Source organism: Oncorhynchus mykiss, chromosome 28 (assembly GCF_013265735.2).
Source record: "Oncorhynchus mykiss isolate Arlee chromosome 28, USDA_OmykA_1.1, whole genome shotgun sequence".
NCBI classification, from domain to species: domain Eukaryota; kingdom Metazoa; phylum Chordata; class Actinopteri; order Salmoniformes; family Salmonidae; genus Oncorhynchus; species Oncorhynchus mykiss.
This window is the reverse complement of record NC_048592.1, coordinates 33,459,606-33,483,865: the sequence shown is the minus strand read 5'-3', so window position 1 is coordinate 33,483,865 and position 24,260 is coordinate 33,459,606. Positions and strand designations below refer to the sequence as shown.

At 44.0% G+C, this 24,260-nt stretch overlaps 1 protein-coding gene across 2 annotated transcripts in view; it reads left to right on the top strand.

Annotated features, from left to right (window-relative positions):
- The window catches only part of LOC110509034 (cAMP-specific 3',5'-cyclic phosphodiesterase 4B), a 107,789-nt gene that overhangs the window by 30,596 nt on the left and 52,933 nt on the right, over positions 1-24,260 (top strand). For both annotated transcript variants that reach the window (XM_036966732.1, XM_036966733.1), the window contains exons 2-3: positions 357-485; positions 20,516-20,736. In XM_036966732.1, the coding sequence (XP_036822627.1) occupies positions 444-485; positions 20,516-20,736 (263 nt within the window). In that variant the 5' untranslated portion in view covers positions 357-443. The remainder of the gene's footprint in view (positions 1-356; positions 486-20,515; positions 20,737-24,260) is intronic.

Here is a 24,260-nt window from a genome sequence, read left to right as displayed (position 1 = left end):
AATCCATTCCATTCACTCCATTCACTCCATTCCATTCACTCCATTCCATTCACTCCATTCACTCCATTCCATTCACTCCATTCACTCCATTCCATTCACTCCATTCCATTCCAGCCTTTACTATGAGCCGTTCTCCCCTCAGCAGCCTTCATGTGCTCTGGTGTTCACTCTACTCTCAAGCAGTACGATAGCTGTTTTGACGTAAAATTCCTAGAAGAGTAGCCTCTTGCCTTTTATACGCTCAGAAGTCATCCCACCACTGCTGATAACTTCACCACTTAAAGGGATACTACTGTCTGATTACTTAACTTAATGATCTTCTTTCCCTCCATCACTCCCTCCCTCTCCATGGTCAGGTGCGTTAGTAGAGGTGCCCAGTGAAGAAGGAACAGAAGAGGAGTTTATGAATAAAGAGAGAGACTGACTGATTGACACCACTGAGGATGAAGAAGAGCAGAAGTGTGTTAGCGGTGTCACCAGGCGGTGTGAGTACATTAGCTACTTACACCTTGTTTTGACAGTATTGTTCCATTCAGGTTGTGGAGCAGTCTACTTTAGGTAGTCATCGGTTGCAAGGCAATAATGTAGCAATGTATCCATTCATTACTGTTGATAATAATTTACCCCACTGAGTGAAATGGCATTAGCTTCCCTCTCAAATGGCTGCAAAACCCAGTGTGGAAGTGTTAGCTAGCTAGTAAGTTCTTCCATACAGCCTTATCGGTAGCCTTACACTTTGCATGAAGAGTGCCTACAGTGCATTTGGAAAGTATTCAGACCCCTTGACTTTTTCCACATTTTGTTACTTTACAGCCTTATTCTAAAATGTATTAGATCGTTTTTTTTCTTCATCAATCTACACACGATATACCATAATGACATCACAATACACCATAATGACATCACAATACACCATAATGACATCACAATACACCATAATGACAAAGCAAAAATTATTAGTAATTTTAGCAAATGGAAAATAAACTTAAATATTACATTTACATAAGTATTCAGACCCTTTACTTAATACTTTGTTGAAGCACCTTTGGCACCTTTTCCTCTAGTCTTCATGGGTATGACGCTGCAATCTTTTCACACCTGTATTTTTGGTGAGTTTCTCCCATTTTTCTCTGCAGATCCTCTCAAGCTCTTTCAGGTTGGATGGGGAGTGTCACTGCACAGCTATTTTCTGGTCTCTCCAGAGATGTTTGATCGGGTTCAAGTCCAGGCTCTGGCTGGGCCACTCAAGGACATTGAGATTTGTCCCGAAGCCACTCCTGTGTTGTCTTGGCTGTGTGCTTAGGGTCGTTGTCCTGATGGAAGGTGAACCTTCACCCCAGTCTGAGGTCCTGAGCGCCCTGGAGCAGGTTTTCATTTTAGGATCTCTCTGTTACTCGATTCCTGACTAGTCTCCCAGTCCCTGCCTCTGAAAAGCATCCCCAGCTGCCATCACCATGCTTCCGTAGGGAAGTGTCCTCCAGACGTGACGCTTGGCATTCAGGCCAAAGACTTCAATCTTGGTTTCATCAGACCAGAGAATCTTGTTTCTCATGGTCTGAGAGTCTTTAGGTGTCTTTTGGCAAACTCCAAGCGGGCTGTCATGTGCCTTTTACTGAGGAGTGGCTTCTGTCTAGCCACTTTACCATAAAGGCCTGATTGGTGGAGTGTTTGAGAGATGGTTGTCCTTCTGGAAGGTTCTCCCATCTCCACAGAGTAACTCTGGAGCTCTGTCAGAGTGATCATCCAGTTATTGGTCACCTCCCTGACCAAGGCCCTTTTCCCCAGATAGCTCAGTTTGGCCGGGCGGCCAGCTCTAGGAAAAGTCTCAGTGGTTCCAAACTTCTTCCATTTATGAATGATGGAGGCCACTGTGTTCTTGGGGACCTTCAATGCTGCAGACATTTTTTGGTAACCTTCATCAGATCTGTGTCTCGACACAATCCTGTCTCAGAGCTCTACTCACAATACCTTTGACCTCATGGCTTGGTTTCTGTTCTGACATGCACTGTCAACTGTGGGACCATATATAGACAGGTGTGGGCCTTTCCAAATCATGTCCAAGTAATTGAATTTACCACAGGTGGACTCCAATCAAATTGTAGAAACATCTCAAGAATGATCAATGGAAGCAGGATGCACCTGAGCTCAATTTCGAGTCTCATAGCAAAGGGTCTGAATGCTTATGTAAATACGGTTTCTTATTTGTAATACATTTGCAAAAACATTATAAAAACCTGTCATTATGGGGTATTGTGATGTCATTATGGGGTATTGTGTGTAAATTGATGAGGAAAAAAATGATTTAATACATTTTAGAATAAGGCTGTAACTTAACAATGTGAAAAAAGTCAAGGGGTCTGAATACTTTCCGAATGCACTGTAAATAAGGACTTCGTAACAAATGATGATTACTTAAGTGCACTATGTAGGTAAATAAGTATTTCATAGCACATTCATAAGGAATACACTGAACAAAAATATAAACGCAACATGTAAAGTATTGGTCCCATGTATCATGACCCAAAATAAAAGATCCCAGAAATGTTCCATGCGCACAAAAAGCTTATTTCTCTCTAATTATGTGCACACATTTGTTTGCATCCCTGTTAGTTGAACATTTCTCCTTTGCTAAGATTATCCATCCACCTGACAGGTGTGGCATATCAGTAAACTGATTAAACAGTATTTATTAGGGATCCCATTAGCTGCTGCCAATGCATATCAAGAAGCTAATTAAACAGTATTTATTAGGGATCCCCATTAGCTGCTGCCAATGCATATCAGTAAACTGATTAAACAGTATTTATTAGGGATCCCATTAGCTGCTGCCAATGCATATCAAGAAGCTAATTAAACAGTATTTATTAGGGATCCCCATTAGCTGCTGCCAATGCATATCAGTAAACTGATTAAACAGTATTTATTAGGGATCCCATTAGCTGCTGCCAATGCATATCAAGAAGCTAATTAAACAGTATTTATTAGGGATCCCCATTAGCTGCTGCCAATGCATATCAGTAAACTGATTAAACAGTATTTATTAGGGATCCCCATTAGCTGCTGCCAATGCATATCAAGAAGCTAATTAAACAGTATTTATTAGGGATCCCCATTAGCTGCTGCCAATGCATATCAAGAAGCTGATTAAACAGTGTGATCTTTACACCTTTTTCTGGGGACAATAAAAGGCCACTGTAAAATGTGCAGTTTTGGTATGGACAGGGATTAGCTACAGACACAATTGCGTTTTATCAATGGCAATTTGAATGCTCATAGATATTGTGACATTATCCTGAGGTCGATATTCGTGCCAGTCATCCACTGCCATCACCTCATGTTTCAGCATGATAATACACGGCCCCATGACGCAAGGATCTGTACACAATTCCTGGAAGCTGAAAATGTCCCAGTTCTTCCATGTCACCCATTGAGCATGTTTGGGATGCTCTGGATTCTTTGGGATGCTCTGGACAACATTCCACAGGCCACAATCAACAGCCTGATCAACTCTATGCAAATGAGATGTGGCGAGCTGCATGAGGCAAATGGTGATTATACCAGATACTGACTGGTTTTCTGATCCACACCCCTACCTTTTTTTTAAAGGTATCTGTGACCAACAAATGCATATCTGAATTCCCAGTCATGTGACATCCATAGATTAGGACCTAATTAATTTATTTCAATTGACTGATTTCCATATGAACTGTAACTCAGTAAAATCGTTGAAATTGTTCCGTGTTGCGTTTACATTTTGGTTCAGTAAGTAGTTCTGTATTAACGTGTTACTCTGGTGTTCGTCAGCTAGTTCATCCTTCCTCTCTAACAGAAATAAAGGAAGGTGCTGTCTGGGAGGGAGGGAGGTGCTGAGTCATGAGCAGATGACCGTCCAGAAACAGATGGGTGTCCGACAGGGCAGACTGCAGAGAGGGAGGAGGGGTGGGAGAGAGGGGGGGGGGGGGGGGGGGGGGGGGGGGGGGGGGGGGGGGGGGGGGGGGGGGGGGGGGGGGAGAGAGGGGGGGTGGGGGGGGGGGGTGGGAGAGAGGGGTGGGGGTGTGGGAGAGAGGGAGGAGGGGTGGGAGAGAGGGAGGGGGGGGTGGGAGAGAGGGAGGAGGAGTGGGAGAGAGGGAGGATGGGTGGGAGGGGGGGTGGGAGGGAGGAGAGGTGGGAGAGAGGGAAGGGGGGTGGGAGAGAGGGAGGAGGGGTGGGAGGGAGAGAGGGAGAGAGGGAGGAGGGGTGGGAGAGAGGGAGGGGGGGTGGGAGAGAGGGAGGAGGGGTGGGAGAGAGGGAGGAGGGGTGGGAGAGAGGAAGGAAGGGGGGTGGGAGAGAGAGAAGGGGAGAGAGGGAGGAGGAGAGGAAAAGAGCAGGGTAGGGGAAAGAGAGATATGGAGGGGGGATAGAAAGAGAGAGACTGAGGGAGAGTGAAGGAGGGAGTGAGGGAGCGAAAGCGTTAGCGAGAAAGAGAGCAACGGCGAGAGAGGGAGGGGGGTGGGAGAGAGGGAGGGGGGGGTGGGAGAGAGAGAAGGGGAGAGAGGGAGGGGGGGTGGGAGAGAGGGAGGGGGAGAGAGAGAAGGGCCCATCTGTTTGTCCTCACTCCTCAGAGGGATGAAAGCTCAGTGTGTCAGATGGGCAGGCCAGCTCATTGAGTGCGACAGTGTCCAGAAAGACCACTTTGAATCAGGCAACTCCCAGGTACACCCAAGGTACCGTCAGCTACCGTCTCTTATAGATCTGTACCTCCTACCATTTTCTATGTCCTTGGGTGATTGTTTGGCACCTTGGAAGTTGATTGTCTTTGCACTTCAACAAAACAAAAGTTGGCATAAGCCGCAGAAATCATTTTAACGCTTTTGTGAATTCACATCTGGCAGATCTGCATGTCTGTATATTGAATTCACATCTAGCAGATCTGCATGTCTGTATATTGAATTCACATCTAGCAGATCTGCAAGTCTGTATATTGAATTCACATCTAGCAGATCTGCATGTCTGTATATTGAATTCACATCTAGCAGATCTGCATGTCTGTATATTGAATTCACATCTAGCAGATCTGCATGTCTGTATATTGCACACAGCCTTATCTCCACCCGGCACAGCCAGAAGTGGACTGACCACCCCTCAGAGCCTGGTTCCTCTCTAGGTTTCATCCTAGGTTCCGGCCTTTCTGGAGTTTTTCCTAGCTATCGTGCTTCTACATCTGCATTGCAGTTTGGCGTTTTTGGTTTCTGTGTAACACTTTGTGACAGCCCCGGATGTATAAAGGGCTTTATGACTAACATATAACACTTTGATTTGATTAGTAGAATTGAAATGATAACCTGTTTTATCTGTTCTCCTTTACACAGCAGCACACCGTTGTGACACAGTTCTCAATAATTGATGCCAAACAGCCTTACGGGTGACTATTAGAGTCAGTAATTCAGCTGTTACAGCAGGGATTGTTCCAACACATCATGTTCCTGAGGCCTGGTTAAGTGATTATGCCACTGTTTGTTTTGTTTCCCAAACCTCCTCTAAGATTTAGGAGCTAAGACATTGGGCTTAATTTAGTCAAACACACATGCGGTATTTACTCAGTAGCACATATCTTGTTATGTTTCCTAACCTTTTAAGACAGAACGACATTGGGCTCAATGCAGTCAAACCCACATTACTATATCCACATTTCTTATGGTCAAATATAAACTCACTATATATATATGTCTTGCCTATATATATACAGTGCCTTGCGAAAGTATTCGGCCCCCTTGAACTTTGCGACCTTTTGCCACATTTCAGGCTTCAAACATAAAGATATAAAACTGTATTTTTTTGTGAAGAATCAACAACAAGTGGGACACAATCATGAAGTGGAACGACATTTATTGGATATTTCAAACTTTTTTAACAAATCAAAAACTGAAAAATTGGGCGTGCAAAATTATTCAGCCCCCTTAAGTTAATACTTTGTAGCGCCACCTTTTGCTGCGATTACAGCTGTAAGTCGCTTGGGGTATGTCTCTATCAGTTTTGCACATCGAGAGACTGAAATTTTTTCCCATTCCTCATTGCAAAACAGCTCGAGCTCAGTGAGGTTGGATGGAGAGCATTTGTGAACAGCAGTTTTCAGTTCTTTCCACAGATTCTCAATTGGATTCAGGTCTGGACTTTGACTTGGCCATTCTAACACCTGGATATGTTTATTTTTGAACCATTCCATTGTAGATTTTGCTTTATGTTTTGGATCATTGTCTTGTTGGAAGACAAATCTCCGTCCCAGTCTCAGGTCTTTTGCAGACTCCATCAGGTTTTCTTCCAGAATGGTCCTGTATTTGGCTCCATCCATCTTCCCATCATTTTTAACCATCTTCCCTGTCCCTGCTGAAGAAAAGCAGGCCCAAACCATGATGCTGCCACCACCATGTTTGACAGTGGGGATGGTGTGTTCAGCTGTGTTGCTTTTATGCCAAACATAACGTTTTGCATTGTTGCCAAAAAGTTCCATTTTGGTTTCATCTGACCAGAGCACCTTCTTCCACATGTTTGGTGTGTCTCCCAGGTGGCTTATGGCAAACTTTAAACGACACTTTTTATGGATATCTTTAAGAAATGGCTTTCTTCTTGCCACTCTTCCATAAAGGCCAGATTTGTGCAATATACGACTGATTGTTGTCCTATGGACAGAGTCTCCCACCTCAGCTGTAGATCTCTGCAGTTCATCCAGAGTGATCATGGGCCTCTTGGCTGCATCTCTGATCAGTCTTCTCCTTGTATGAGCTGAAAGTTTAGAGGGACGGCCAGGTCTTGGTAGATTTGCAGTGGTCTGATACTCCTTCCATTTCAATAGTATCGCTTGCACAGTGCTCCTTGGGATGTTTAAAGCTTGGGAAATCTTTTTGTATCCAAATCCGGCTTTAAACTTCTTCACAACAGTATCTCGGACCTGCCTGGTGTGTTCCTTGTTCTTCATGATGCTCTCTGCGCTTTTAATGGACCTCTGAGACTATCACAAAGTGCATTTATACGGAGACTTGATTACACACAGGTGGATTGTATTTATCATCATTAGTCATTTAGGTCAACATTGGATCATTCAGAGATCCTCACTGAACTTCTGGAGAGAGTTTGCTGCACTGAAAGTAAAGGGGCTGAATAATTTTGCACGCCCAATTTTTCCGTTTTTGATTTGTTAAAAAAGTTTGAAATATCCAATAAATGTCGTTCCACTTCATGATTGTGTCCCACTTGTTGTTGATTCTTCACAAAAAAATACAGTTTTATATCTTTATGTTTGAAGCCTGAAATGTGGCAAAAGGTCGCAAAGTTCAAGGGGGCCGAATACTTTCGCAAGGCACTGTATATATATATATATAGGACCAGTCAAAAGTTGGGTTTTTCTTTATTTTTTAAAACAATGTTCTACATTGTATAATAGCAGCGAAGACGTCAAAAGTATGAAATAACACATGGAATCATGTAGTAACCAAAAACGTGTTAAACAAATCAAAATATATTTAAAATTTGAGATTCTTCAAAGTAGCCACCCTATGCCTTAAATGACAGCTTTGCACACTCTTGGCATTCTCTCAACCAGCTTCATGAGGTAGTCACCTGGAAGGCATTTCAATTAACAGATGTGCCTTGTTAAAAGTTAATTTGTGGAATTATGTGACAAGGTAGGGGTGGTATACAGAAGATAGCCCTATTTGGTAAAAGACCAAGTCCATATTATGGCAAGAACAGCTCAAATAAGCAAAGAGAAACGACAGTCCATCATTACTTTAAGACATGAAGGTCAGTCAATACAGAACATTTCAAGAACTTTTAACGTTTCTTCAAGTGCAGTCACAAAAACCCATCAAGCGCTATGATGAAACTGGCTCTCATGAGGACCGCCACAGGAAAGGAAGACCCAGAGTTACCTCTGCTGCAGAGGATAAGTTCATTAGTTAGCCTCAGAAATTGCAGCCCAAATAAATGCTTCACAGAGTTCAAGTAACAGACACATCTCAACATTAACTGTTCAGATGAGACTGTGTGAATCAGGCCATCATGGTCGAATTGCTGCAAAGAAGCAAAGGACACCAATAAGAAGAAGAGACTTGCTTGGGCCAAGAAACACGAGCAATGGACATTAAACTGGTGTAAATCTGTCCTTTGGTCTGGTGTTCAAATTTGAGTTCCAACCTCCGTGTCTTTGTGAGATTTTTGGTTCCACCTTGAAGCATAGAGGAGGAGGTGTGATGGTGCTTTGCTGGTGACACTGTCAGGGATTTATTTAGAATTCAAGGCACACTTAACCAGCATGGCTACCACAGCATTCTGCAGTGATACACCATCCCATCTAGTTTGTTTATCAACAGGACCATGACCCAAAACACACCTCCAGGTTGTGTAAGGGCTATTTGACCAACAAGGAGAGTGATAAAGTGCTGCATCAGATGACCTGGCCTCCACAATCTCCGACCTCAACCCAATTGAGATGGTTTGGGATGAGTTGGACCGCAGCGTGGAGGAAAAGCAGCCAACAAGTGGTCAGCATATGTGGGAACTCCTTCAAGACTGTTGGAAAAGCATTCCTCATGAAGCTGGTTGAGAGAAATACCAAGAGTGTGCAAGTCTGTCAAGGCAAAGGGTGGTTTGAAGAATCTCAAATATGTTTAGATTAGTTTAACTCTTATTTGGTTACTACATGATTCCGTATGTGTTATTTCATAGCTGTGATGTCTTCACTATTATTCTACAATGTAGAAAATAGTAAAAAATAAAGAAATAAAGAAAAACCCTGGAGTCAAAGGTTGGTGATGTTTTCAATCCACAACGGTGACATTGTTACAATCTCAATGGCAACAATGTCACCACCGATGACAAATTGGCCTCTTGACACTTTTTTTATTTTTGTTAAGTGTACACCTCTTGAGACAAGAGACCATTGTACTCATTCACAAGGACACATGCCTGAGTCAAATAGATCCCGAGTGAAACAAAGAAACCAAGGTAATAGAACCACGTTGAAAACGATATGTTTTTCATATCCTGAGGATTATACCACACACGTCATTGATTCTCAGTGTGCTGCAGGCTACTACTGTTTTTCATATCCTGAATATCCTACTGCACGTCATATTTACATATCAACTCTGGTTATTATTATGAAGACTTACTATTATTATGAAGATACCTATACCAGGATACTGGTGCTTTGTCCTGTTTTTGTTGACTTCAACGCTATATGTAAAGGGAGTGTGTGGATACATTGTGCCACAGAAACACAAACAGTTGGTGATAAAACAGACTGTAGGACTACAGAATGGTGTTTACTGCCTTATTGTGTTTTCAAATGTATACGTTAAAACCTCTGGGTGCCTTGGAGTAACCTTTCCTTGGTAGTAACCTTTCCTTGGAGTAACCTTTCCTTGGAGTAACCTTTCCTTGGAGTAACCTTTCCTTGGTAGTAACCTTTCCTTGGTAGTAACCTTTCCTTGGAGTAACCTTTCCTTGGTAGTAACCTTTCCTTGGTAGTAACCTTTCCTTGGAGTAACCTTTCCTTGGTAGTAACCTTTCCTTGGAGTAACCTTTCCTTGGTAGTAACCTTTCCTTGGTAGTAACCTTTCCTTGGAGTAACCTTTCCTTGGTAGTAACCTTTCCTTGGTAGTAACCTTTCCTTGGTAGTAACCTTTCCTTGGTAGTAACCCACGACTCATCCTTTCTGATCCAGTCTGAGTGTTTCCGTGCACGCCACGCTCTGTGGCCAGGCGTTTGTGTCTCTTGGGCTTTGTTCGACCCGTGGCTGTGTTGTCTTCCCTGTCACCGTTGAACGCGGCTCCATTTTCTACCCCCATTCAAACTCTGGTGATTTGAATCTTTAACTTAAGTCGTTGGTTTTCTTGTTCTTTCATGGCCGATTTTATTATATACAGTGTATTCAGACCCCTTTTCAAAATGTTGCTACGTTACAGCCTTATTCTAAAATGGATAAAATAAAAAAAATCCCAATCAATCTACACACCATTATTGACAAAGCGAAAACAGGTTTTTAGAAATGTGAAAATGTATCACGTTAAAATTAACTGAATAACATAAGTATTCAGAAGCTTTGCTATGAGACTTGAAATTGAGCTCAGGTTTCCATTGAACATCCTTGATTTTTCTACAACTTGGAGTCCACCTGTGGTAAATTCATTTGTTGGACATGATTAGGAAAGGCACACACCTTTCTACACTACAAAAGTTTTAGAACACCTGGAGAGGCCTATAAGCCACAGTGTCTCGCATCCACTGTGAAATCTGGAGGAGGATCGGTGATGATCTGGGGGTTCTTCAGCAAGGCTGGAATGGGGGCAGATTTGTCTTTGTGAAGGACGCTTGAATCAAGCCACAAGGAAGAAAACCTGCTTCCTTCTGCTCTGACAATGTTCCCCAACTCTGAGGATTGGTTTTTCCAGCAGGACAATGCTCCCAAACTCTGAGGATTGGTTTTTCCAGCAGGACAATGCTCCCCAACTCTGAGGATTGGTTTTTCCAGCAGGACAATGCTCCCCAACTCTGAGAATTGGTATCTCCAGCAGGACAATGCTCCATGCCACACAGCCAGGTCAATGAAGGTGTAGATGGAGGACCACCAGATCAAGACCCTGTCATGGCCGGCCCTGGAGGGTTATTCCAGGTGTGCTTAACGATGGTTGCCAGGTGTGCGCAATGTGGGTTGCCAGGTGTGCGTTACCATAGGGAGCAGGTGTGCGCAGTCGTGATTGCAGTGATGGTTGCCAGGTGTGCGCAGTGATGGTTGCCAGGTGTGTGCGGAGAGATGGTTGCCAGGTTGCCAGGTGTGTGCAGTGATGGTTGCCAGGTGTGTGCAGTGATGGTTGGCAGGTGTGTGCAGTGATGGTTGCCAGGTGTGCGCAGTGATGGTTGCCAGGTGTGCGCAGTGATGGTTGCCAGGTGTGTGCGGAGAGATGGTTGCCAGGTGTGTGCGGAGAGATGGTTGCCAGGTGTGTGCAGTGATGGTTGCCAGGTGTGTGCAGTGATGGTTGCCAGGTGTGCGCAGTGATGGTTGCCAGGTGTGTGGAGAGATGGTTGCCAGGTGTGTGGAGAGATGGTTGCCAGGTGTGTGGAGAGATGGTTGCCAGGTGTGTGCGGAGAGATGGTTGCCAGGTGTGTGCAGTGATGGTTGCCAGGTGTGTGCAGTGATGGTTGCCAGGTGTGCGCAGTGATGGTTGCCAGGTGTGCGCAGTGATGGTTGCCAGGTGTGTGGAGAGATGGTTGCCAGGTGTGCGCAGTGATGGTTGCCAGGTGTGCGGAGAGATGGTTGCCAGGTGTGCGGAGAGATGGTTGCCAGGTGTGCGGAGAGATGGTTGCCAGGTGTGCGGAGAGATGGTTGCCAGGTGTGCGGAGAGATGGTTGCCAGGTGTGCGCAGAGATGGTTGCCAGGTGTGCGGAGAGATGGTTGCCAGGTGTGCGGAGAGATGGTTGCCAGGTGTGCGCAGTGATGGTTGCCAGGTGTGCGGAGAGATGGTTGCCAGGTGTGCGGAGAGATGGTTGCCAGGTGTGCGGAGAGATGGTTGCCAGGTGTGCACATTGATGGTTGCCAGGACCGGTGGTTAGTAGACTGGCGATGTCGAGCGCCGGAGGGAGGGAGTAGGCGTGCCAGATGTATCTATTTATTCCCATTTTACCACAGTGAACTAACTTATTGATGATATGACAATAATGCCAATGCTCATTGATATGTCTATCAAAGATTCAGATGAAAAGGGAAACATAAAAGCTGATTCATTTGAAAAGAAGATGAAACTCAGTACAGAAAGAGTAATTTACTTCCCATATCTAAAATTAACCTTGAAACCCTATGCAGGGAAATAGATGTCTTTTTAAACCCAATGCAGGGAAAGAGATGTCTTTTGAAACCCAATGCAGGGAAAGAGATGTCTTTTAAAACCCAATGCAGGGAAAGAGATGTCTTTTTAAACCCAATGCAGGGAAAGATATGTCTTTTTAAACCCAATGCAGTGAAAGAGATGTCTTTTTAAACCCAATGCAGGGAAAGAGATGTCTTTTTAAACCCAATACAGGGAAAGAGAGGTCTTTTTAAACCCAATGCAGGGAAAGAGATGTCTTTTAAAACCCAATGCAGGGAAAGAGATGTCTTTTTAAACCCAATGCAGGGAAAGAGATGTCTTTTAAAACCCAATGCAGGGAAAGAGATGTCTTTCTAAACCCTATGCAGGGAAAGAGATGTCTTTTTAAACCCAATGCAGGGAAAGATATGTCTTTTTAAACCCAATGCAGGGAAAGAGATGTCTTTTTAAACCCAATGCAGGGAAAGAGATGTCTTTTTAAACCCAATACAGGGAAAGAGAGGTCTTTTTAAACCCAATGCAGGGAAAGAGATGTCTTTTTAAACCCAATGCAGGGAAAGATATGTCTTTTTAAACCCAATGCAGGGAAAGAGATGTCTTTTTAAACCCAATGCAGGGAAAGAGATGTCTTTTTAAACCCAATACAGGGAAAGAGATGTCTTTTTAAACCCAATGCAGGGAAAGAGATGTATTTTTAAACCCAATGCAGGGAAAGAGATGTCTTTTTAAACCCAATACAGGGAAAGAGATGTCTTTTTTTTCCTTTCCTTTGTCCAATTCAAAGTGACAACAGCTTTATCGATCACGGATTAGAACAACACACGTCTCCTAGAAACGACTGCTCAATACGTGACAAATACACAGAACGGTAACACACACCATGAATACAACTATAACATATTGACATGTTTCTACTCAAATATCTTATGGCTCTTTTGTGACACAAGTGGAACACGGTAGGAAAAAGCCTTTCACGCCATAAATACATTGTAATGTATTGACATTTTACCATTGAAATATCCTGTTTTTAGGGCGATGAAACGTAATGGAAAAGGCCCATCTCAGGGTCGGGCTGTGATTTGCGGGTTGTCAGTTTGTATTGCCACTCTCCCACTGCAGACAACATGGATAGATCAGACAAATTACATTTCCTAGAAATACCAGAGGACTCAGCGCTGCTGTGTTTACTGTCAGTCAATTACTGCAGGGACTGACTGCAGAGCAGGTGGGGTGACAGTTCGTCCTCTGTCCGCTCTTTCGCTTCCTCCCTCCTTCCCTCCTTCAGCCTCTACTCCTCCCTCCCTCTTTCTGCCTCTCCTTTTAACTTCCTTCACTGCCTGTCTTCTCTTTCTAATCTATTTCTTGTGTGTTCGTCTCTATCTTTCCCCTGTGTTTGTTGGTCTCTATCTTTCCCCTGTGTTTGTTGGTCTCTGTCTTTCCCCTGTGTTTGTTGATCTCTATCTTTCCCCTGTGTTTGTTGGTCTCTATCTTTCCCCTGTGTTTGTTGGTCTTGCTAAATCAATGTGTTCTCTCTGTCTTTCTCTAACTGTCATTTTTGCCATCTTGCTCTCCCCAATGCGTCTTCACTGTGTCAGAGAGTTGTGGACTGCTATTATGCTTGTGATCTCAGCAGGAGGTGTTGGAGAGAAGAACAGAGAGGGAACTACAGTCGTATGGCACCAGGGCAAAATGCACCAGCCAGTATGATAAAACCCTAATGATAGAATGCATGATAGGCTACAATAGTGGTAAATGTACCCACTGTAGCGACAGATCTAGGATCAGTTTATCCTCCCTAAATCGGTAGTCCTTAACCATAAGTAGGCGGAAACTGATGCCATTGTCTAGGGGCATCTTCACCCTACTTCCCACTGACGCATAGTGCAGTATAGTATATCCTGTACTGATGCATAGTGCAGTATAGTATATCCTCTACTGACGCACAGTGCAGTATAGTATATCCTGTACTGATGCATAGTGCAGTATAGTATATCCTGTACTGACGCATAGTGCAGTATAGTATATCCTCTACTGACGCATAGTGCAGTATAGTATATCCTCTACTGACGCATAGTGCAGTATAGTATATCCTCTACTGACGCATAGTGCAGTATAGTATATCCTCTACTGACGCATAGTGCAGTATAGTATATCCTGTAGTGACGCATAGTGCAGTATAGTATATCCTGTACTGACGCATAGTGCAGTATAGTATATCCTGTACTGACGCATAGTGCAGTATAGTATATCCTGTACTGACGCATAGTGCAGTATAGTATATCCTCTACTGACGCATAGTGCAGTATAGTATATCCTGTACTGACGCATAGTGCAGTATAGTATATCCTCTACTGATGCATAGTGCAGTATAGTATATCCTGTACTGATGCATAGTGCAGTATAGTATATCCTGTACTGATGCATAGTGCAGTATAGTATATCCTCTACTGATGCATAGTGCAGTATAGTATATCCTGTACTGACGCATAGTGCAGTATAGTATATCCTGTACTGACGCATAGTGCAGTATAGTATATCCTGTACTGACGCATAGTGCAGTATAGTATATCCTGTACTGACGCATAGTGCAGTATAGTATATCCTGTACTGATGCATAGTGCAGTATAGTATATCCTGTACTGATGCATAGTGCAGTATAGTATATCCTGTACTGATGCATAGTGCAGTATAGTATATCCTGTACTGATGCATAGTGCAGTATAGTATATCCTGTACTGATGCATAGTGCAGTATAGTATATCCTGTACTGACGCATAGTGCAGTATAGTATATCCTGTACTGATGCATAGTGCAGTATAGTATATCCTGTACTGATGCATAGTGCAGTATAGTATATCCTGTACTGATGCATAGTGCAGTATAGTATATCCTGTACTGACGCATAGTGCAGTATAGTATATCCTGTACTGACGCATAGTGCAGTATAGTATATCCTGTACTGATGCATAGTGCAGTATAGTATATCCTGTACTGATGCATAGTGCAGTATAGTATATCCTGTACTGACGCATAGTGCAGTATAGTATATCCTGTACTGACGCATAGTGCAGTATAGTATATCCTGTACTTCTCTCCTCTGCAGCTTATTACTCCTGACCAAGTTATTCCTCTGAGGTGCCCTGAGGGCTGAGCAGTGTGGTCTGTGCTACTCTGACAGGGGGTGACCTGAGGGCAGAGCAGTGTGGTCTGTGCTACTCTGACAGGGGGTGACCTGAGGGCAGAGCAGTGTGGTCTGTGCTACTCTGTTTTTAGACATGTTTGCAAATTTATTTAAAATAAAAATACCTTATTTCAATTAGTATTCAGACCCTTTGCAATGAGAAATTGAGCTCAGGTGCATCCTATTTCCATTGATCATGCTTGATGTTTCTACAACTTGATTGGAGTCCACCCGTGGTCAATTCAATTGATTGCACACGATTGGAAAAGACACACACCTGTCGATATAAGGTCCCACAGTTGAAAGTGCATGTCAGAGCAAAAACCAGGCCGTGAGGTCGAAGGAATTGTCCATAGAGCTCGGGGACAGGATTGTGTCGAGACACAGATCTGGGGAAGGGTACCAAAAAATGTTTGCAGCATTGCAGTTCCCCAAGAACACAGTGGCCTCCATAATGTTTGGAACAACCAAGACCTGCTAGAGCTGGCCGCCGGGAAAGTGCATGTCAGAGCAAAACTGAGCAATCGGGGGAGAAGGGCCTTGGTCAGGGAGGTGACCAAGAACCCAATGGTCACTCTGACAGAGCTCCAGAGTTCCTCTGTGGAGATGGGAGAACCTTCCAGAAGGACAACCATCTCTACAGCACTCCACCAATCAGGCCTTTATGGTAGAGTGGCTAGATGGAAGCCACTCCTCAGTAAAAGGTACATGACAGCCCGCTTGGAGTTTGCCAAAAGGCACCTAAAGGACTCTCAGACCATGAGAAACAACATTCCCTGGTCTGATGAAACCAAGATTGAACTCTTTGGCCTGAACGCCAAGCATCACGTCTGGAGGAAACCTGGCACTGCTTATCACCTGGCCAATACCATCCCGACAGTGATGCATGGTGGTGGCAGCTTTATGCTGTGGGGATGTTTTTCAGCTGAAGGGACTGGGAGACTAGTCAATATCGAAGAAAGATGAACGGAGCAAAGTACAGAGAGACCCTTGATGAAGACCTGCTCCAGCGCGCTCAGGACCTTAGACTGGGACAAAGGTTCACCTTCCAACAGGACAACGACCCTAAGCACACAGCCAAGCCATTGCAGGAGTGGCTACGGCACAAATCTCTGAATGTCCTTGGAGTGGCCCAGCCAGAGCCTGGACTTGAACCTGATCGAACATCTCTGGAGAGACTAGAAAATAGCTGTGCAGCAACGCTCCCCATCCAACCTGACTGAGCTTGAGAGGATCTGCAGAGAAAAATGGGAGAAACTCCCCAAATACAGGTGTGCAAAGCTTGTAGCATCATACCCAAGAAGACTAGAGGCTGTAATCGCTGCCAAAGGTGCTTCAACAAAGTACTGAGTAAAGGGTCTGAATATTTATGTAAATGTGATATTTAAGTGTTTTATTTTTAATACATTTGCAAACATTTCTAAAAACCTATTTTGCTTTGTCATTATGGGGTATTGTGATGTCATTATGGGGTATTGTGATGTCATTATGGGGTATTGTGTGTAGATTGATGAGCAGAAAAAAACGATTTAATCCATTTTAGAATAAGGCTGTAACGTAACAAAATGTGTAAAAAGTCAAGGGGTCTGAATACTTTCCAAATGTACTGTATGTCATGTATAATTGTTTTGTCAGTAATGTGTGAACACAGATAGCAGGTTAGGCCCACCCAGTGGCTCTGCTGTTTCTTCTCCCATTTACAATGGGATGTTAAGCAGGGCTGAGATTGGCTTGGGTTGGGAATTCATCCTACTTATTTCTTTCTGCTACTTGTTCAGTCTCTCTTTCTCTCTTATTCATTCTCTCTTTTTATTATTCATGATCTCTCTTTCTCGTCTTTCTCATTATCTCTCTCTCTCTCTCTCATTCATTTTCTCTCTCTCTTATCTCTATTATTCATTATCTCTCATTTATTCTCTCTCTCTCATTCATTTTCTCTCTCTCTTATCTCTATTATTCATTATCTCTCTTTCTCGTCTTTCTCATTATCTCTCTCTCTCTCTCATTCATTTTCTCTCTCTCTTATCTTTATTATTCATTATCTCTATCATTTATTCTCTCTTTCTCTCTTCTATATTCTCTCTCTCTACGGACATGCGCTGCATACGTAATACATCTTGCATGCAGGACACGTGGGCGTTCAAACACACACACTCTCTCTTCATCACCCCCCTCATTCTCCCCAAACACCGCCACACCTATCTCTCACTCGATCCCTCTCCTTTGTTTATTTGGCCGTATCCCTGCTTCAGTTCCACTTGGACGGAGTGAATATATAACAGAGGGTGATGTATAACCCCACTCTGTCAGGAGCCGCTAGCTGAAACCACCTTTGTTTACTGCCCACCATTACAGAGAAACGCATCAGACAACCTATCTGACGGCATAACATCGAAACAGACACACACGTGCACAGCACAGGAGGTTGGAGGCACCTTAATTGGGGAGGACGTGCTCGTTGTCATGGCTGGAGCTGAATTAGTGGAATGGTATCAAATATATCAAACACACTGTTTCTATGTGTTTTATGCCATTCCATTCGCTCTGTTCCAGCCATCATTATGAGCCGTCCTCCCCTCAGCAGCCTCCACTGGTGCACGTACCTGCACACACACGTACTGCATCCATCAACCCCCTCATCACACACACACCACCGTCTATAATAAATACTGCCTCCGAGTTCAATCAGTGTCGCTGTTTTGAATGATCTTTGAATAGAAGAAAAAGAATCCCCACCAAATTGAGACTGTTATTTTGTTTATAAATATCATGTAAATGTGTGTGTGTGTTGACTTTTGTAATGAAATTGGTCATTGTGTTAGGAAAACATTTTTCTAAAGAAAAATTATATTACATTTATTTTTTAGAGAACCTGACCTCAAAGCATTGAAGGAAACATTTAAAATTCAGTACTCTCTGTACCCAACATGACCAGTATGAATATATTATCTGTAAAAATATCAACACTTCCTGTATGTCTTGGGAGTTTAGAATACTGTAGTCTCACAGTAGGTCATAGACTGCCCCCTAGTGCTATGTGCATGGGAGTTTAGAATACTGTAGTCTCACAGTAGGTCATAGACTGCCCCCTAGTGCTATGTGCATGGAACTGGCTAAATGTTAGGATTTGACATCCAATGGAATAGTCAATGTATTCCCTTGAATGAATGTCCTCTGCAATGTGTTGACGTAGTGGCTGGTTTGGGTTTATCAAAGCAGTATATGCTCATGTAACATAATATGGAAGCAATGACACTAAATGCCTTTTTTGTAGTCCCATCTATGTCCACTGAACCTTTTTGTAGTTCTGTCTATGTCCACTGAACCTTTTTGTAGTCCCATCTATGTCCACTGAACCTTTTTGTAGTCCCATCTATGTCCACTGAACCTTTTTGTAGTTCCATCTATGTCCACTGAACCTTTTTGTAGTTCCATCTATGTCCACTGAACCTTTTTGTAGTCCCATCTATGTCCACTGAACCTTTTTGTAGTCCCATCTATGTCCACTGAACCTTTTTGTAGTCCCATCTATGTCCACTGAACCTTTTTGTAGTTCCATCTATGTCCACTGAACCTTTTTGTAGTCCCATCTATGTCCACTGAACCTTTTTGTAGTCCCATCTATGTCCACTGAACCTTTTTGTAGTCCCATCTATGTCCACTGAACCTTTTTGTAGTCCCATCTATGTCCACTGAACCTTTTTGTAGTTCTGTCTATGTCCACTGAACCTTTTTGTAGATCCATCTATGTCCACTGAACCTTTTTGTAGTCTCATCTATGTCCACTGAACCTTTTTGTAGTCTCATCTATGTCCACTGAACCTTTTTGTAGTTCTGTCTATGTCCACTGAACCTTTTTGTAGTTCCATCTATGTCCACTGAACCTTTTTGTAGTTCCATCTATGTCCACTGAACCTTTTTGTAGTCTCATCTATGTCCACTGAACCTTTTTGTAGTTCTGTCTATGTCCACTGAACCTTTTTGTAGTTCCATCTATGTCCACTGAACCTTTTTGTAGTTCCATCTATGTCCACTGAACCTTTTTGTAGTCTCATCTATGTCCACTGAACCTTTTTGTAGTCTCATCTATGTCCACTGAACCTTTTTGTAGTTCTGTCTATGTCCACTGAACCTTTTTGTAGTTCCATCTATGTCCACTGAACCTTTTTGTAGTTCTGTCTATGTCCACTGAACCTTTTTGTAGTCTCATCTATGTCCACTGAACCTTTTTGTAGTTCTGTCTATGTCCACTGAACCTTTTTGTAGTTCTGTCTATGTCCACTGAACCTTTTTGTAGTCTCATCTATGTCCACTGAACCTTTTTGTAGTTCTGTCTATGTCCACTGAACCTTTTTGTAGTTCTGTCTATGTCCACTGAACCTTTTTGTAGTCCCATCTATGTCCACTGAACCTTTTTGTAGTTCTGTCTATGTCCACTGAACCTTTTTGTAGTTCCATCTATGTCCACTGAACCTTTTTGTAGTTCTGTCTATGTCCACTGAACCTTTTTGTAGTTCTGTCTATGTCCACTGAACCTTTTTGTAGTTCTGTCTATGTCCACTGAACCTTTTTGTAGTTCTGTCTATGTCCACTGAACCTTTTTGTAGTTCCATCTATGTCCACTGAACCTTTTTGTACTCCCATCTATGTCCACTGAACCTTTTTGTAGTTCTGTCTATGTCCACTGAACCTTTTTGTAGTCTCATCTATGTCCACTGAACCTTTTTGTAGTTCTGTCTATGTCCACTGAACCTTTTTGTAGTTCCATCTATGTCCACTGAACCTTTTTGTAGTTCTGTCTATGTCCACTGAACCTTTTTGTAGTTCTGTCTATGTCCACTGAACCTTTTTGTAGTCTCATCTATGTCCACTGAACCTTTTTGTAGTCCCATCTATGTCCACTGAACCTTTTTGTAGTTCTGTCTATGTCCACTGAACCTTTTTGTAGTCTCATCTATGTCCACTGAACCTTTTTGTAGTCTCATCTATGTCCACTGAACCTTTTTGTAGTTCTGTCTATGTCCACTGAACCTTTTTGTAGTTCCATCTATGTCCACTGAACCTTTTTGTAGTTCTGTCTATGTCCACTGAACCTTTTTGTAGTCCCATCTATGTCCACTGAACCTTTTTGTAGTTCCATCTATGTCCACTGAACCTTTTTGTAGTTCTGTCTATGTCCACTGAACCTTTTTGTAGTCCCATCTATGTCCACTGAACCTTTTTGTAGTTCCATCTATGTCCACTGAACCTTTTTGTAGTCCCATCTATGTCCACTGAATCTTAGACATAATCTTCTATCAAAGTTATGTATCAACATTCTGTCAGCTTTCCCATAACTTTTAGTCTTCGCTATAACCATAGTTCTGTCAACCCCTCATCTTATAACCCTCTAAGTTCAACATCAGCTTTCTTTCAACATCTCTACTGCCTCTTGCTTTTAGCCATAACCTTCTATCAACTTTCTACTAGCATTCTCTCAACCTTTGCCTTTCAGGACACCAATGAGACCCCGGGAGTGTTCGGCAGCACTCTTGGAGTGGACCTTTGCCGGGGCCGCAGGCGTCACTCGGGCACGCTACAGCTGCCCCCGTTGTCATGGCGACAGGCGGAGAGGGATCTAAGCCGCGCGCCAGAGGGGGACACCATGGCCCGGCCCACCACCCTGCCCTTCCACCCACTGCCACAGATCAACATCATCCACGCCGACCCCGACAGGTTAGGTCAGAAACTAGCAGACACTGCAGTCCTGGAGAACTCAAGTTGTGCTTCCTTACTTGAGGTTAAACCCAACGTGTTTTCTCCTGTCTGTATTAGAGCATTCTATGTTCATGTTTTGGTGAACCAATCTTACTCTATACTAAGGTATAATATGTGTTGGTGGAATCCTAGCAGCATGTCTCTCGAGTGGCACAGCGGTCTAAGGCACTGCATCTCAGTGCTGGAGGCGTCACTACAGACCCTGGTTCGATTCCTGGCTGTATCTCAATCGGCCGTGATTGGGAGTCCCATAGGGCGGCGTACAATTGGCCCAGAATCATTAGGGTTTGGCCGGGAAAAGGCCGTCATTGTAAATAAGAATTTGTTATTAACTGACTTGCCTAGTTAAATAAAGGTTATATAAAATAAAATATATATCTGTTCTGGACATTGTATCAGCAAAGTGCAATTTCATCCAACAACCACTGGGTGGAGATAAAGGGCTCTAAATGCCATTTGTGGTGCCTGCTGAATTCTAGTCTTTGGCGATGTTCTGCATACCGGGGTATTTCAAAATACTGATGGTATGATTTTCAATACTGTGTACTACAGAGGGGGTTGACCTTACAAAGGTCACTTTCTGGGCTTGAATGGAAAGAGAGAGAGACGGGACTGTATGGAAGAGGGAAAATGGGTAGAGATTGTTTAAGTGAACCAGAGAAAGAGTAGGTAGGTAGAGAGTACTTGAGAGAGAAGGAGTGAAGGAAAAGACGGCGGGAGAGGCACAGAGTGTCCCCCCTGGCGAATCCTTGAAGTCCTGACAGAATAATAGAGAAGAGCTGGCCAAACAGGTCTGCCAACTAGAGCTGTCAGAAGAACCTTGTTTTGTTCTCTCTGGTGCGTCGTGTCCTGTATCCTCTCTGGTGTGTAGTGTGCTGTATCCTCTCTGGTGTGTAGTGTGCTGTATCCTCTCTGGTGTGTCTTGTCCTGTATCCTCTCTGGTGCGTCGTGTCCTGTATCCTCTCTGGTGTGTCTTGTCCTGTATCATCAGTGGTGTGTCGTGTCCTGTATCCTCTCTGGTGCGTCGTTTCCTGTATCCTCTCTGGTGTGTCGTGTCCTGTATCCTCTCTGGTGTGTAGTGTGCTGTATCCTCTCTGGTATGTAGTGTGCTGTATCCTCTCTGGTGTGTAGTGTCCTGTATCCTCTCTGGTGTGTCTTGTCCTGTATCCTCTCTGGTGTGTAGTGTCCTTTATCCTCTCTGGTGTGTAGTGTCCTGTATCCTCTCTGGTGTGTCTTGTCCTGTATCCTCTCTGGTGTGTAGTGTGCTGTATCCTCTCTGGTGTGTAGTGTCCTTTATCCTCTCTGGTATGTAGTGTCCTGTATCCTCTCTGGTGTGTAGTGTCCTGTATCCTCTCTGGTGTGTCTTGTCCTGTATCCTCTCTGGTGTGTCTTGTCCTGTATCCTCTCTGGTGTGTAGTGTCCTGTATCCTCTCTGGTGTGTCTTGTCCTGTATCCTCTCTGGTGTGTCTTGTCCTGTATCCTCTCTGGTGTGTCTTGTCCTGTATCCTCTCTGGTGTGTCTTGTCCTGTATCCTCTCTGGTGTGTCTTGTCCTGTATCCTCTCTGGTGTGTAGTGTGCTGTATCCTCAGTGGTGCGTCGTGTCCTGTATCCTCTCTGTTGTGTAGTGTGCTGTATCCTCTCTGGTGCATCGTGTCCTGTATCCTCAGTGGTGCGTCGTGTCCTGTAGCCTCACACTTGAGCTCCACTCATTGGGACCGAGTGAACTGGACTCTGTTCTAAACCAAGATCCTGGCTATGGAGGCTCATGGGGACAAAACAGAGCTGGAACAGAATATAGACTCCCGTGTGAATACCGTATTGGATAAGAGGACGAGCATTTCACCCCACATTTCCCCGAGACTGTTTCGTAAGCAGGTGGTGAACAAGCGTCGTTACAGGCGCTTCACTGTGGACCACACCTGGTAAGGCCCTGAAGTTGTGTGGATGTGTGTATAGCATATAGCATGGACCCTGGTCACGTCAGGGTCATCGTTTAACCCTTTCTGTCACGTTTAAGCAACTCATGTCTGCTGAAAATATCACTTTTAAAAGTTTATGTACTGTTGAGTCATAGCCAACTAATGTTGTTGTCTCGTCTTGTACTCATATATGTGGACAAATATTAAATTGGAGAAAACACTTCAAAACACTTTTTTAAAAACCCACCTCAAACTTGTATCTCAAACAGACTGTTTTTCGAAAATGCTTGTCAATGTATGGCATCCTGTCTCATTGTCTGAGCTGGGCCGGTATACACCCACACCGTTCTGTTGTTGGGGTACATCCACACCGTTCTGTTGTTGGGGTACATCCACACCGTTCTGTTGTTGGGGTACACCCACACCATTCCAACACAAGAAAGCTGCTTTTTAAAATACACTGCTCAAAAAAATAAAGGGAACACTAAAATAACACATCCTAGATCTGAATGAATGAAATATTCTTATTAAATACTTTTTTCTTTACATAGTTTAATGTGCTGACAACAAAATCACACAAAAATGATCAATGGAAATCAAATTTATCAACCCATGGAGGTCTGGATTTGGAGTCACACTCAAAATTAAAGTGGAAAACCACACTACAGGCTGATCCAACTTTGATGTAATGTCCTTAAAACAAGTCAAAATGAGGCTCAGTAGTGTGTGTGGCCTCCACGTGCCTGTATGACCTCCCTACAACACCTGGGCATGCTCCTGATGAGGTAGCGGATGGTCTCCTGAGGGATCTCCTCCCAGACCTGGACTAAAGCATCCGCCAACTCCTGGACAGTCTGTGGTGCAACATGGCGTTGGTGGATGGAGTGAGACATGATGTCCCAGATGTGCTCAATTGGATTCAGGTCTGGGGAACGGGCGGGCCAATCCATAGCATCAATGCCTTCCTCTTGAAAGAACTGCTGACACACTCCAGCCACATGAGGTCTAGCATTGTCTTGCATTAGGAGGAACCCAGGGCCAACCGCACCAGCATATGGTCTCACAAGGGGTCTGAGGATCTCATCTCGGTACCTAATGGCAGTCAGGCTACCTCTGGCGAGCACATGGAGGGCTGTGCGGCCCCCCAAAGAAATGCCACCCCACACCATGACTGACCCACCGCCAAATCGGTCATGCTGGAGGATGTTGCAGGCAGCAGAACGTTCTCCACGGCGTCTCCAGACTCTGTCACATGTGCTCAGTGTGAACCTGCTTTCATCTGTGAAGAGCACAGGGCGCCAGTGGCGAATTTGCCAATCTTGGTGTTCTCTGGCAAATGCCAAACGTCCTGCACGGTGTTGGGCTGTAAGCACAACCCCCAAATGTGGACGTCGGGCCCTCATACCACCCTCATGGAGTCTGTTTCTGACCGTTTGAGCAGACACATGCACATTTGTGGCCTGCTGGAGGTCATTTTGCAGGGCTCTGGCAGTGCTCCTCCTACCCCTCCTTGCACAAAGGCGGAGGTAGCGGTCCTGCTGCTGGGTTGTTGCCCTCCTACGG